Source organism: Venturia canescens, chromosome 4 (assembly GCF_019457755.1).
Source record: "Venturia canescens isolate UGA chromosome 4, ASM1945775v1, whole genome shotgun sequence".
Taxonomy (NCBI): Eukaryota; Metazoa; Arthropoda; class Insecta; order Hymenoptera; family Ichneumonidae; genus Venturia; species Venturia canescens.
In genome coordinates this window covers 16,757,734-16,772,504 of record NC_057424.1, presented here as the reverse complement: position 1 = coordinate 16,772,504, position 14,771 = coordinate 16,757,734, and the positions used below count along the sequence as shown (strand labels likewise).

General features: G+C 40.1%; 1 protein-coding gene across 4 annotated transcripts in view; it reads left to right on the top strand.

Annotated features, from left to right (window-relative positions):
* Nucleotides 1-14,771, top strand: part of Csgalnact (Chondroitin sulfate N-acetylgalactosaminyltransferase) — a 95,603-nt gene that overhangs the window by 48,521 nt on the left and 32,311 nt on the right. For 2 of the 4 annotated variants that reach the window (XM_043416382.1, XM_043416378.1), the window contains exons 3-4: nt 2,466-2,527; nt 12,176-12,324. In XM_043416382.1, the coding sequence (XP_043272317.1) occupies nt 2,490-2,527; nt 12,176-12,324 (187 nt within the window). In that variant the 5' untranslated portion in view covers nt 2,466-2,489. Of the gene's footprint in view, nt 1-2,465; nt 2,528-7,350; nt 8,128-8,159; nt 8,424-12,175; nt 12,325-14,771 lie in introns of those variants that run through there. The other 2 variants (XM_043416380.1, XM_043416381.1) reach the window with 2 other exon arrangements.

Here is a 14,771-nt window from a genome sequence, read left to right as displayed (position 1 = left end):
ATTAGTGGGCACGTCGCAACTCTGGTTTGGTGTACGCGTGGGGGATTCTCCAGGAAAGACAGCCGCTTGCGGGGAGGATGACGGGTGAGAAGCAGGTTAGTCAGGTCGTGGTGGGTGTCCGAGACACTAGGTCATTGCGAGCTAACCGAACGATTGCGAGAGAGAGTCAGAGAGGGAGGGGTGAAGGGGTTGGATCCCGAGTGGTTGCAACGTGCAGGAAACCTAAACATTATTCATCCTATGTTTCGGATAAGCTGGCGTGAAATTACTCTCCAGATGCTACCAAGATATGCCGTCGTCGTGACGTCATATCAGGAACTATCGTACCACATGTACACATTAAGCTAGTTCATGCACGAAACGATTTTCTTAAGAAAGTCTTGAAATTTACACAGATTTTCAATGAGCAGTCGACTGACACACATATCAAATTTTAAAGGGTATGTCTTATTGGTTATTGAGATAAACGTCTTTAAATATGAAGAAAAATACACAGAAGTATTGGGACTATGCGAAAAAAATCGTTTATCGTTCCCTATTACGAATGAACGCTTCTTACGAAGTTTATGAAAAACGTACACAATAACAATGAGGATATAATAATGCTTCAATCTTTAACCTAATAATTTAATACCTAATATATTATTATATTATTTAATACCTAATAATATTAGGTTAAAGATTGAACGAAATTGATAATGAGGACTCGTGTAACCTCACATTTGCTTATTTCGGCATTTCGTTTCTTCTTCGTTTGGCCTACTCCTGGTCACAGCCTTCTGTCTTTTTATTGACACCTTTTTCTTGATCCACTTCCCTTTGTGGTTTCTCTTTGCGCTCTCTAAAGCGACCTTTTTCATAAAAAACTATAGTATTATAGCCAAAATTTCGGGTTCGATCAGTGATGGATCCCTGTTTAATTAACGGCCTGTAATTTCATTAGTCAAAAAATAAGTTGAAAAATACAATTTTTAATGAATAATTCTGACATTAATTTAGAGTGATAATATCTTTAATTAGGAAGTAAAAATCGAGGCATTTCAGACACTCGTAAAATACGATCCTACGGGCACGATCTACCTTAATATGCCTGGTACTTCAAAATATGCGGTCGATTTACATTTGAATATTCTTCGAGCTTTCTTTCCACTGGAAAACTTTTCGTTCCCTTTTCTATGCTACTATGCTGATGAGCTGATCAGACGAATGGGAAGCAAGTGACTTTTCTAGTCTCTGCGTAGAATTTTGGAAGCAACGCGTGGAAAAAATATTTTTTTCTTAATTCCTTCTCCGTAGGGAGTTTCAACAACGGTCGAGTGATTTTCTGTCGAAATTTTCGAATTTGATTATTGAGCGGATCTCCTCGAAATGGGTCTTCGTGCATGTATCGCAGCGGGGGAATAACGCGAAATATTAGTGGAAATTGGATAACGAGTTCGGAGTAGAAAATTACTAGAGAAAAGCTCGAATGGAAATAAAAATCGAGGCCAATAAACACGTGAAATAGTTAAGAGAGCGAGGGTCGGACTTTCGATAGCTTTTTGCACATACACAGAATCGTACGTAGAGTGTAGTAAAGTCACGACTGGGGGATGAAAAACTTGGAGTTTGCGTGCTGAATTCACACATTTAATATTACGAAGAGTATCGGACTTTTATTGCTGTCTTTCTCACTGTTTCTCCCCCATTTTCTCTCGCACTCTCTTCCTCTCCATCGCTTTCTCCGTGCCTCTTATACCTCTCGCTTTGCGTTCTACCGCCATTCCTTACTTTTCACTTGCTCCTTTTCCCTCTTTATTCTCCTATCTCTTGCTATATCGTAGACAAAGTTTCGTGCTCGATCGTTTCGGGCTTTCCACGAAGGTGGTTCGCTCTCGCCAAAGCCTCGACGCACTCCGACACCGCAGAGGGGGCTGCTGCTGCTGCTGCTGCTGGTGGGAAATGATTTTGCGATTTCACGAACTCGCCGCTCGGTCCTCGAACGTTTCGCAATAGCTCTCTGTTGCCCCATCCCGGGGCGAGGGGAATGAAAAACGAGAAATTCGCGTGCTGTCGGAGCACGGGCTTTCGCTCCCTTGCACCTTATATAGCCGCACGCACGCACACGTCCAACGGATTCGATAAAAAAACGCTCCTCTATCTCGCCTTGTAAGAAAAGCCTTTTTATCGATGAAATTTCGCACGGCGATAAGCAAGTTTCCTTAAAAAATTCAAGAATTACGTATTCCCGCGGACTTTTCATGCGTGTCAAAAGTCTGAATATTTAAAAGACTTTTGAAAATGTGAAAAAATGTGAAAAGTTTAAAAACCGAGTTTTCGATATGAACAAAAAAGACTCATCGATTTTCATATTGAAACATGATCATTGCGATTATCGCTCGTTATGATAATTCACTTGCAAAACCACTTCGATCACAGTCATATCAAAACACTTTTTATACCAAAAACTTTATTTCCTCTTACAGGTTCGAAGTGACTTCGAGTGTCTCATGACGAAACTTCCGCCTTCTCGTCCTCCAATTATCAAGTAAGTTTGCGCTCAATTTCACAAAACTGTTTCATCGCAATTCGGATTTGGGTCGATTCTCCAAAATAATTTTGAGTGTCGAAGCTTCAAATTTAATAAGCATCCGTGGTTTATTCGGCATATATTTTCAATTTATTGCATAAAAAATAATTTATTGATGTTACGGGTAAAGCTCAATATCGTCTTAAGCTAAGTGTATCCAAAATAGCTGGATAAAGTTGACAGGAAAGATTAATTTTGGGGATCAGTCAGCTAATAACTATAACATTTGGCAAGCACCGCTGGGTAAAGTTGAGATTATCGAAGTTGTGAAAGTTTTTCGACAAGTCGAAAACGCAAAGAAAGATTCATGCTTTCCAGCGGTTAAAATTATGATGTCGTCTATGCGTACACTTTCTTTCTCCAATCATTAAATACTCGAATGATTATTTCTTCGAAACGTTCTTGCACAGGTCAATGAGGAAAGAATTTTAAAAAAGAGATCTTACGACAATTTTCCTGCATTGTTGAAGCAAAAAGAATCTAATAGTTTTTATATGGACGAAGAACAGTATAAAACTTATTTACAATAAGTTAAAAGTCACCACAGTATGTCGTGTGTCAACAAATAAAAACATCGATTCATGTACCTGCATATTTTCAAAATTTATTGTTCCTGACAAAAATATATCATTTGGAACAAACCAATCTTTGCTCACTTTTCGTTTATTTTTTTTACTACAACTCCAGCTTTATCCATAGAGCTTTATCCATAGAGATTTGGATGATACTAAGTTTAGACGGACAAGGCACGAAATTAACCATATTTTATGTTTCGATTTAACTCTATCCAAAACCGTTGGACACACTTAGCTCTATCCGGATAAATTTGGCATTATCCATAGTTCGGGCTGTACTCGTAACACTGTTTTACCGACGCTCTCTGGCTCTTTGACTCGGTCCCGGACCCCGATGCCTTTCGGAAGATCAAATATTTCCGTACAAAAGATAATTCCAAAGAAATCTCGGATTGCAGTCCTGGAACGCTCGACAAGTAATATTTTGAATCCAAGCATAGAGTGGGGTTTTATATTTGGGAGGGGAGATTTGAAGTGACGAATATTATAATTATTATCAAACGATCCGATAGTATTTCAGGTAAAGTTACAATCTCACAACTTAATGGATCGTAGACGAGGATGAATTTATATTTGCACTTCTTCATCCCATCACATTTCCATTAGTAATTACTGAATTATGATCGACAGACTTAGAAGCACAGTGACAGAATGTGCGATGACAAAATTAGAAAAAAAAATCGTTAATTAAAATGTCACTAAAGTCAATTTATATCAGTAATCTTGACTCTGAGCTCTTTCTCTTGTGTGAAAATCGATTTCTCCGCCCCGCGGTATAAAAGCATAATAGTCTTTGTAGAGTTTCATGGCTGTTGAATAATATTCGAGCTCGTTAAGTACTCGGATGAAGTTTTTTTCAACGCGGCAGCGAGAGGGTGTGCGTTTTGCACGGTTCATTTATTTCTCGTTGCTTCCGCTCGTGCAATCTCGACCGAACTCGCTAATAATTTCGTCCATCTTCTTGCTTCCCCCCCCCCCCCTTCCCTCCTCGGAGAAATGTTTTTTCTGCCATCGTTAATTGGCGAAATGCAATTAGGCATTTGCACACATTCGCAACTCGCCGTAATTTCTTGAAGCGAATACACCCCATCGTGAATATCAAAGCAATGAGAATATTCAAGCCGATCGACAAGAAAAATCGAAGCTGTCCAATCGGTGTTCTTATTCGATCATCTGTGAACGCGAACATTTCGAAATTCCCCAACATATTTTGTTTCACTGCGTTCAAGGCTCGTTCGTATTCAAATTTCCTCCGAGATTCAATAGTCAGAATAAAAAACAAACAAAATTTTATTTTCTAACAAAAATTTCGAAAAGGAACAATTTTAAGGAATAAAAATCAGTGGATTTTTGTAGAGTCGTATAAAAAATGTATTTCTCAGCGCGTTATTTCATGGAATCTTTTAGTGTAACACATAAAAATTGTCACAAAATTATGAATTCATAGCCAGAACGCGTGCGGCAGTGAAACGTGATGCCTCAGTCATGGAGACTTAAAAAGTGAGTATTTTCCAAACTGGTCCCTTCAGGATAATTCGAGAGATTTAAGGGTACCGGTTTCCCGGAGCTCGACGCAGTTCGTTTTCAATGCAAACATAGAGCAGCCCGGTATTAAAAAGAAGCTGTCGTAAATGTCGCGCAATTGAAACTGTCGAGTATATTCATGCAGAGTGCTCTTGACTCGCCAAGAGAGTTGTTCGGAGCAAAGGCTGTATCGCATCTGTCACAAAGCGAGGCTAACAAAGACAAGGTTAGCATCGAATTGAAAAAGCCTAATTTGTGAAATTGGGTACGCAGAGGAAAATGAAAATGAAAACCGAGAAAGAAATGGCGTTAAGCAGTTGCGGAGTTGGCAGGAACGAAAAACGTCGTTGAATGAATTTAGCCCCGGATCATACGGTTTGTTGCAGCACTTCGGTGCTCCCTCTCACGGTTGAGCAGCGTCGTAATGCTTGAAATAAAATGAAGAGCGAAGGGTGGAAAATCTTGGTTGTAAAATTCGAGCGAAGTTTCATTTTCTCCGGCGGGCAGTTGATGAATTTAACGTGACTTTAGTTTTTCCGCTCCCTCGTAATTAAATCCTGCTCCGTGTTCCCCTCATTTGGATGGAGTAGAAATGGCGAGTGTTTAGTTTGCGAAGTGAACCCGCGCCGCACCCAGCAACGGTGAATCGTTTCCATAGCGCTTCTCGCCTTCGAGTTAGGTGCACAGCATTGCGGTACGTTTCAGAGAACACACGCGTCAAGAACTACACACTGTGGAATGGCCACGCAGTGGGCTACAAAAGCAAGAGACACGAGGGAGCGTGCTCTTTAATAAACCTCGGTTGCTTCGTTGCACCTATCCGAGTCAGTTGTTGACCGCAATTTCACGTACGGAACAGACTCGATCTCAGTTACCGTTGCCCTACTCTCTAGCTGGTATGAAACTCTTCCATAATTTACTGTGCTCCGTCGTGTAAGCAGAGCCCAACGAGCTTCGTACCTTTGTACATTGGCGAAGCGTCGTCTCCCTCTCACATTCACCGCCCGTTTTTTTCTGCATGTTTTGCCTCGTGTGAGCGTTATCTAAGCTCGATGCGGTACGAGGAAGCCTCTTGTAAGTGTTGATTTTGGGCCTTAAACCAGCACACAAACCCTCGAGTAAGGAAAGTCAGAGTTGCGTCCTAGTTTACCCAAGTAGTTCCAGTTTAACCTCCTCAAGACTTCCGGTTGAGTGACTAGTTCCTTCGGCTCGTACACCAACTTCCCGAAGTCTTAGTCCGCGAGGCTACTATTTCTTTCGAAAGTATCGCACACTTATGGTTATTACGAGACAATGAGGAATGTGAATTTTTGAGTACCATGAATTTTTTATGCCTCCGCTGCTACTATTCGAGGACGGCGTGGGCGACGAAGGACCTAAACCTACAAAGGTTCTGAGTCTGAAACGCCAGTGCTCGCTTCCAACAGTCCATTAGAACCCTCAATAGATCAACGCCTATTACATATTTAAGGGGGTAAAATCCTTGTGGCTGTAATTCCATTTGGAGTACAAACTCTACGAACGTAGAGAGGAAGGGATTACACACGAGACTGAAGACGATGATACTCCAGGGAGAGACCAGACTCTGGGTATGAACGTACCGGAGGTCAAAGAATACTGCACTCCTCTACTTTGAACATCGTTTAGCCGACTACATTCTTAGCCTCAGCCTTTAAACTATCCTCCTGTGACTACGAACTTATTTCAGACAATCTTTCAAACGACGCAAATGCGGACGGTGAAAAAATAAATTCCCCTCGTGAGGCTTTCTCGCTGTTTTCTCGGGATCGTTTATCAGATGTTTTTTCCCAATTACTTGAGACAATAAACTACCGTCTCACAACGAAATGGCAGCATGGTCAAAAGAGCGTTAAAACGTTTGAGTGGATGAAAAAAATTAATATCACCGCGTGTGTATTGGCTCATTTCGACTCAAATGAAAAAATTGTACTTGCGTGTGACGCATCGTCGTCAGCAGCAATATTGTGGGAACGGAACACGAAAGAGAAGACTTATTCGAAATGTGATATGTTCACGTTGTAAAAAGCAATGATAAAAAGAACAATTATTTCTTAAAAAATCATTGAAAGTGAAGAAAAAGAAAATATCAAGGGGAGTGGCAGTTTTGTTTGTGAATCTCGAGAAACGAAGACGTTTTAAAAAAATATATACTGCAATTCGTTTGAAATTGAATTTGAAAATAAAGAATTTCGAATTTATTATATCCGATCCTATAATTGTATCACAACGCTATAAAGACGGGACAGTGAAACCGATTACATATGCATCAAAGATAAATCTCGAGAAATCATTAAATCGTGCTATCATTGACGAAGAAGGGAGTGCCATTGTCTTCGTATTCAAGAAGGTTTATAATCATATTTTTTCTGTCAAGATTCATATACAAAATCGAATTTATTAAATTAGTGCAAAACGATAATTGTGATGCACCATCGCAACTATTTGTTGAAGACAATGGTTTTCAATAATGAATATACGTCGATAAATCACGCCGGAGAGTCGTTTAAAAGAGATTGGACGCGATGGAGATTACGGACGAAACGAAACGTGACAAAACGCTGAGTAAAATAGCACGATACGTGAAGTATGATGCATGACCAAATGCAACGAATTGAAGGTCAATTCATGAAGTTATTATCTCCAGTCACGTTTGAAGTCAAAGTAGAGTCTGGCTAAGCGTGGAAACGACACGTTGATCAGATCGTTCGGTTCAGTCCACCAGTTGATGATAAAACTGGTAAAGTTGCATCTAGAGGGATCCAGAGAAAATATTGCACCGCTCAACTCGATTAAGAGAAATTTTAACAGCGATACAAAATAAAAAAGGGAGAGATTGTTATAAATAGTGTTAATTATAAAACTAGTGTTAATCAGAGTGTAATTAATGAAGTACCTTTAAGAGCATGGATCACTTGGTATATCGTAATTGTGAGTGCAAGAGAGATAGTTAGACATTTCGAAAGTGAAGTTTTTCTACATCGTTCGCTCGATCAAAATAATCAAAAGGTCAGCCCATTTCTGCCATCGTTCAGCATGGGCTGACAGAGCCTTTTTTTAAACGGTCAAACCGTGTCAAAGAATTTCGATTTCGAAAAAAAATTCCAAGTGACCTCGGGTGACTGATCCATGCTCTTGAAACATGACAATAAGCAGCAGTGATAATGCAGTTTTGACATATCGCGCGATTACTAGTCAACACGCAAGAAACTCTTGTGGCACAAGATCAAGTTTTTCATGATCAATTCATTCCGGAATTCGTTGGAGTCCGAAAAAATCCTTCGAAATGCCAGGCGGAAAGGGAGCAAATTTGGTCTGGAGTCGCGTTCGTCTTTGAGGATTCGGTTCAAATCGGACGCACAATTCATTCATTTTCTGAGAAGCAAGGAGTGTGAATCAACGAGAGGGAAAAATCGAGTGGCTTGTTGGCAGTTGTTGAAGGTACGTTTTCGCTAAGTAGTATGCGGGCCTGGGACACAGGTTTACCGGAACTTCGGATCGTTCAAGGCTGGCTCAAGGATACATGCACATATTGAGAGTTTTGGCCTCGTGGCAGAGCAGGTACCGTGTTCAACGTTTGTGGACATGAAGAGATGTGTGCATCGAATGTGCGTCGCGTTGGGCCAAAGTGTGTACACATCGTGCGTCCCAAATGCACATACTTCATCGTTCATGTGTATACTCAAGATCCTTTATGGATGCTGTGAGCCTGACCGTACCCAAACCTGAGATGGAAGGTACGATGAAGGGCCAAACGAAAAAAGCTCTGTTGGATTACAAATTTTTTTGGACTTTCAGTGCGTTCGAAGATTAATTGAAGTGTCAAAGTAGAGCTTGATGAGAGCGGGAATGAATTCTTGAAATCGACGTACATGAATAATTGTAAGGAATTTCATCAGTTGAAAGAGTTCTTGGAAATGGAGATTCGAAATAAATGGTTTTTCCTAGAATCATATTGATTAAGCCATAATTAAAAAGCGCAGTCACCAATCGATTAAAAATTCACTCGAAATCTTATAATGGAAAAACCATTAGTGAAGCACTAATTATTGTCTCGTTAATGAAGCCACGTTTGAAGCAACGTCATACATTTTGTTTGACTGATGGTTTCATCTCGAATATCATATCAACGTAACTAAATTGGGAACATGATATTCTGGATTTACTGGAAGCTTGGAATGATGAGAAATTTCATGAAATACAAAACGAAAGGGATTCAGTATAACGTTCAACTCTATTATATGTCGGGGGAACTCCAAGCATCGATGTATAATTTACTCATATTGTATCGCCCATCAATAGCGATTATTCATTTTGTAATTTCACGAAAAGCCCAATCAATTTAATTACGAATTCGTTAAAGCATCAGGGAAACTGACGCATCTCGTTAACCAGAAAAACAGAAATTCCATGGGATCTCTGCAGTTTTATCCTGGGCGTGGTGGCACATACGTGAATCATAATTACTCATGGAAGCTTTTCATTTTCATTCGATTCATTTTTCTGATGAAGAAATACAAGTATCTGCTTAACGAATGTGTTATTAAAATAGTTTTTTATTACTTCTGTTCTTCATCAGTTTTATTGTTGTTTCTTTCATCATCATCTTCATTGTCATGAAATACTGACGAAAATTACCAGGAATACTCCAATTATTGCTTTGATTTTTTTCTTAACGATCAGTTTTTTGCAAACATTTGCACTGAGTCCCTCATATTTCTAGAGTTAGGGCTTCTCCGGGAGCTGAAACTAAGTTTTGCAATATTAAGAACAAAAAAACGATTTTTCAAATCCATTTTGCTTGATGAAGTGTAGGCGGGGGCACAAACCTGTTGGGGTGTTGTATCGATCATTAGATTATCTATCAACGATCGTCGCTATTGGAAAATCGAGCTGTCCGGCATTGTCCATCTTTTGCTAACCGAAACAATTGAATGTTAAAAAAATTCGAGCTGAACTCCATTTTAAATAGGTAAATTTGCTCCTTAATAATAAATGAAAACATTTGAGACCCCAATCCATAAAAACCTTTCGTCCAACATACCAACGAGATCACTTTTTAAAAATATAATATGAAAATATCCTGTTAATAAATGAGCTAAAAATGAGCGACGAGGAAAAAAAACGAGTCTAATAATCGACCGTGGTTTGAACGAAGTGTCATAAGTTCCTTCGATCGGTATCGAGTCCATAGGATTAGTTCGAGGGATGAATTGAAGAGTGAAGAAATAATCGATAAGCTGATGGGTTGAAAGGATCTTCCAAGTGTGGTCTGCCTCGTTTTCCTCGTTTTCAATGAAGCCCGTTCTCGTTCTGTGAGAACTCTCGATGTCTTCGCGAGTTGGAAAGGGCGAGGGGTTCGTTAGAGTCGCTGCCAGATCCGGATTCGCTAAGTTAAGCTCATCAGGGTAGGATTGGTAGCAAGATCAGGGCTAGCTGAACGTGATCTTGCAAACTGACGAGAGAAAGGCCAAGAGAAAACGATGATTGATTTAGACAGGAAAGTTCTGGCCGATTGCCAGCCTTGAGTGCTTCCGAATTCATCTTTCTGTCCCTTTCTTCTTCTTCTCTTTCTCCTCGTCTCTCTTCCCACGTACCTATATTTTCCTCTGTTCCTCGTTTATCTCACTCTTCCCCGAGTTTCTACGACTCGTACATTGTATTGACGTAAAGATCACCTATATCTGTATATTCCGTTCATACTTCTGCTCTTAAACACAACGTATCTGTACGAGAGATAAAGTGAAACGAGAACAAAAGAGAGAAATGGAAGCATGTGGTGATAATATACAGTAGCCCCGGAGGGCTTCGAGATACCAAAGTGGAGAAATATAAGAGAAAAAAAGGAGTAGAAATCTGAGAGGCAAGAAGGACTCCCCAATTGCAAAAAACGATATTTCATTTTGGTACTCCGCCTTTCACGCGAGCTTCCATTTTTCCACTTTTACGTAGTTTCACCGTCGCAAGGCTCTTTTTCGAAACTGCCAGAAAAGTCTGCTCAGTCATTACCGAGTTCCCCACGTCACATCAGCTCAGTCAAATCGAAGGCTAATTTTTCGCATTCTCCCACCTTCCTCAAGTGTGTCTTATGAAAAAATTATTTTCCAACTTTGCACAATAACATTTTTTAAACAGAAAGCTTAAGACTGTATTAAACTCCTGGCGGAATATACCGATGATTCACCGTCTCGAAATTGAGATATTTATTGTTGAAGTTTGCTATTTTTTGAGATCTTCCATAAGAGCCCATGTTTAACCTGTCATTTTTAATTATTATGAACATCTCAATTACCAGACGATGAAACCTCTCCAAATTTTTCACACATGATTAAGCCCTGTTCAACAAGATTCTCGCAAATTATTAATTCATTAACTTTTGGAATAACAGATCGTGAGTCCCGGAAACAATGACAAAATTTATTTGATTTATTTGCTCTTCGTTCCCTCGTACGTTTATTCTCACTGCAAGTGTCAGAAAATAGGATTTCCTAAGTTTCAGTCGATGACCAGCTGGAACGATAAACATAACAACTTAAATATGAAACTTCCTTTGGGCAAGTGGTGTGCAAACAGTAAAGTATATCTCAAAGCTATTCTCGTCACAGACTGAGCGATAACTCCAGGAATGAGGAGTATATTTTTTATCGCCCTTCTCGTTCTGCAATCACTTTCTTTATAGTTTTTCCAGCTATTTTCTGATTCTGCCAAGAATTATTTTATTGACATTTAAAGATTCAGGCTTGTTTTAAATTACACATTACCGATCGCAACTAGTTATTAATCCAATGAAATTAATCAACCAAGAGATCAGACCTATAAAGAAAATAAGTTACAAATCGTTTTTTCCTCGCACACTTAACAGGTGAGTCATTGATGCGTAACTGATATTTCGCTGCAGCATCCTATGAATACTCAATAAAAAAAGTTTTACGATTTAAATTCGCTTCCCCCCGTAAACGAGGAATCATAACGGGTAACGAAACGCAGTTGCGTCATAAAATTTGTGTTATGCGTTATCACGTAACGTTGGATAAAACGAATGAGTTTAGTATACATAACAACGAATTGTTCGAAAGCAAAAAGGGTGAGAATAAACGAGATAAACGAATGGTATGTAAGCGAACGAAAGGAACAAGGGGAGGGGAAGAGGGGGTGAGAAGTGTTGGGAAAATTCAGTTAAATAAATAGTGGTAGAAAGTTTGGGCCGCTCACATTCCCTAGTGACGAGAAGGTCTCTCGTTGTAAATAATTGGATCGCCTCGGTATTTCAGTACAAAGTCGTACGTATGGCGTATAGAAGGGTTGCTATTGCCGTTGGTGCGGGGTTGCTTGCAGCAGAAGGGTGTGAACCGTTCGGATACTATATACACTCAGCCCATATATATATATATATATAAATTCACTAATACGAGTCTATGTATATACACTCAGGGGTCCAAAACATCGAGGCAAATTGAATCGTGTTACAGTGAAACGTGTGTGATTACAGGCGAAGCAGAGACACGATGTTGCGCGTTCTGGGAGTTAGGCTGCTGGCGAGGATGCTCGTCCTCGTGTGTTCTCTCTCCTTGCTCTCTCTCCTGTTCCTCAGCCGGTGTGGTTTCAACAATCTGGATACGGAGCTCATCGACACCGCAGGTGAGTCCTATTTCGTTGAATCGACTTTGAAAGTATCGAGCTGACGATTCCGTTGGTTTGCACTGAAGGAATTCATGTCCGGTGAGCAAGATTGTCAAGACAGAGGAACAACTGCAAATCAATTAGCAGCTCCTTTCGAAGGAAAAAGTGCGACGGAGTTGCGCTTTTTTCAGAATTTAACGACCGTCCACTTCGATCGCGATACTTTTGTGATTTACTGCATTACTCGCCGGTGCGTAAGGGTGATCCCGCTTAAAGACGAGGCAGGAGATCGAGCGCTTGAGCTTTGCGCGTTTCATGCCCCACTCGCACACAAGCAAGAGGAGACTCGCCTCGTAAATCGTGTCTCTTCTAACGCTCCGACGTAACGTCCTACCCCGGGAAATCCTCTGGCGTAAATATACTGACGCTAAGTAGCTCCGTAACAAGATTATACAGCCCGAGTAATTGCCTGCGTTGGGACGCGTTCTTCGTTGAGATATCTTTGCTACACATGACATCTTCGTGTCTCCGTTGATCCTTCGTACCCGAGGAGCTTCCCCTCGCAGTTATGGTTATACGGTTATAACGAATGAAATTAGGACGAATGTGTCTCTGCATGAAAAACGTTTAGACGCGCGGTGCTTTCCTCCAGGAGTTTGTTTGAAGTTTCGACGGAAATCCTGGATGATCCTTCTCGTCGGTTTTCAAAATCAGATTTTTTTTTTGGAACACCGTCAAAATTAGTGTATTTATGAGTTTATCTAACCTTGTATTCTTTCATTGCATCGGGTCAGTTCAGTTAATGCTCGCACATCATTTAAGCCCGTTTCTAGCAGTGGGATTTAGAGAGAATATTGAAATCAATGGAGCTTTGTATTACAGAGAATTGATAAGTGCTGCACCATCCTCTCCCCGACTCTCTTTCTCTCTATACACGCATATAATTTTCTTCGTTGCTCTGCCTCGTTGAATTGAAACCACGAGATACTGCTCGTGTTAGGTACGCATGTGGGTTGCTAATGCTACCGCAAAATTTATACGCCGAAAGATTATGAGAGAAACTGTCTCAAACGTTATGCATTAGTTACCATTAATTTCCGAGCTGCGTGTGCATGTGTGTGTATCCTTCCGATCTTTAGCATTCGATCCACCCAAACGTGAACTCAGCGGGGACCAAATCAACGTTCAGCTACACCGGATAGATAATATTCGCTGTGCTTTCTTCTTTCGTTTATTTCGAATCTTCTCGAATGAGAGGAATCCCTTTTCATTGGCAGGGATTTATCACCTTTCGGTAAACTTTCGGAATCAACAGTCGGATAAAACGTCCCTGCGAGCTTAATTTATGGGGAATGAGGATATAGCTCTGGGCTGCGATAAGAGTTCGTTGGTACTATTAAAACTCTCGTTCATCTCCGCTCCAAAGACAGAGACTCGACTCCAAATGTATGTACCCCTTTTCTTCTCACTGAATTGATGATGTTGTTTAAAATTTTACGTTTATACAGGGCGTCCGATTAAAAGACGACTTCAAAGTAGAACTTTATTCGTTTTGATAAAGTGAGGAATCAAGAATGATTGGTCATTTCGAAAATAATTTTTTTTCTCATTTTGATCTTTTATTTACTCCTTTTACATTATTGAGAATAAAATTTCGATTCGGTTGTATGAAAGAAATAAGTTTATTTGAAATCTAATTTGACTGAACTTTGGGATGACTCTCCATTCATAATTTGAGGCATATGTGGGGAGATTAATCTTCACATTTTCGTCTATCCTTTGGACATGGTAAGGGCATTGTTTCTCGTGAAATACTTGAAGGGAATCATAATAGCTTTCATAATAACGTTTCGATGCGTAAGTATACGTTGTCACTTAAAATTTGAAGTGGTTTATACGGTCACGAGTATCGTTTGCTTCTGAATCGCTGAGCCCGGAAATCAAATTATGTTATTTAACTGATGTACGTTGAGGGAAAGCTTTCAGCGTGGCATGGTCGGCGAGAGCGTTCTCTGTGAACCCGCAGTATTCCGAAGACAATCTCGCGTTTCACGTTTGTGACGTGGGAGCAGCACGACACAAAGTCTAATCTAACGTATGTGGCTTCTAAGTGGTTTGCCAATCTCGTTTAAACGTTGTCAGACCACAATGAGATGAGCGATAAAAAGCGGAAGGAAGCAGCTTGCGAACCGCTGGCATTATGACGGGAAAGAGTTTATTGCCGAGAACTGAAAAACGGGCTCGAAAATGTGGAATCACAGAATCTTCTGTTTTCTCAAATAGATTTATTATTTTTATTCTTTCAAGAGAAATCTTGAAAAAAATCAAATCAAAAGATACACGATCGTGATAAAGTGAAGCGATTCACAATTACACGAGTCTGAAGATAAATTTAGTCGCATAACAAGGAAGATCACGCGTTACTTGTCATTCAAAAAAGCACCTGAACTTTTTTGCTCTTTTCA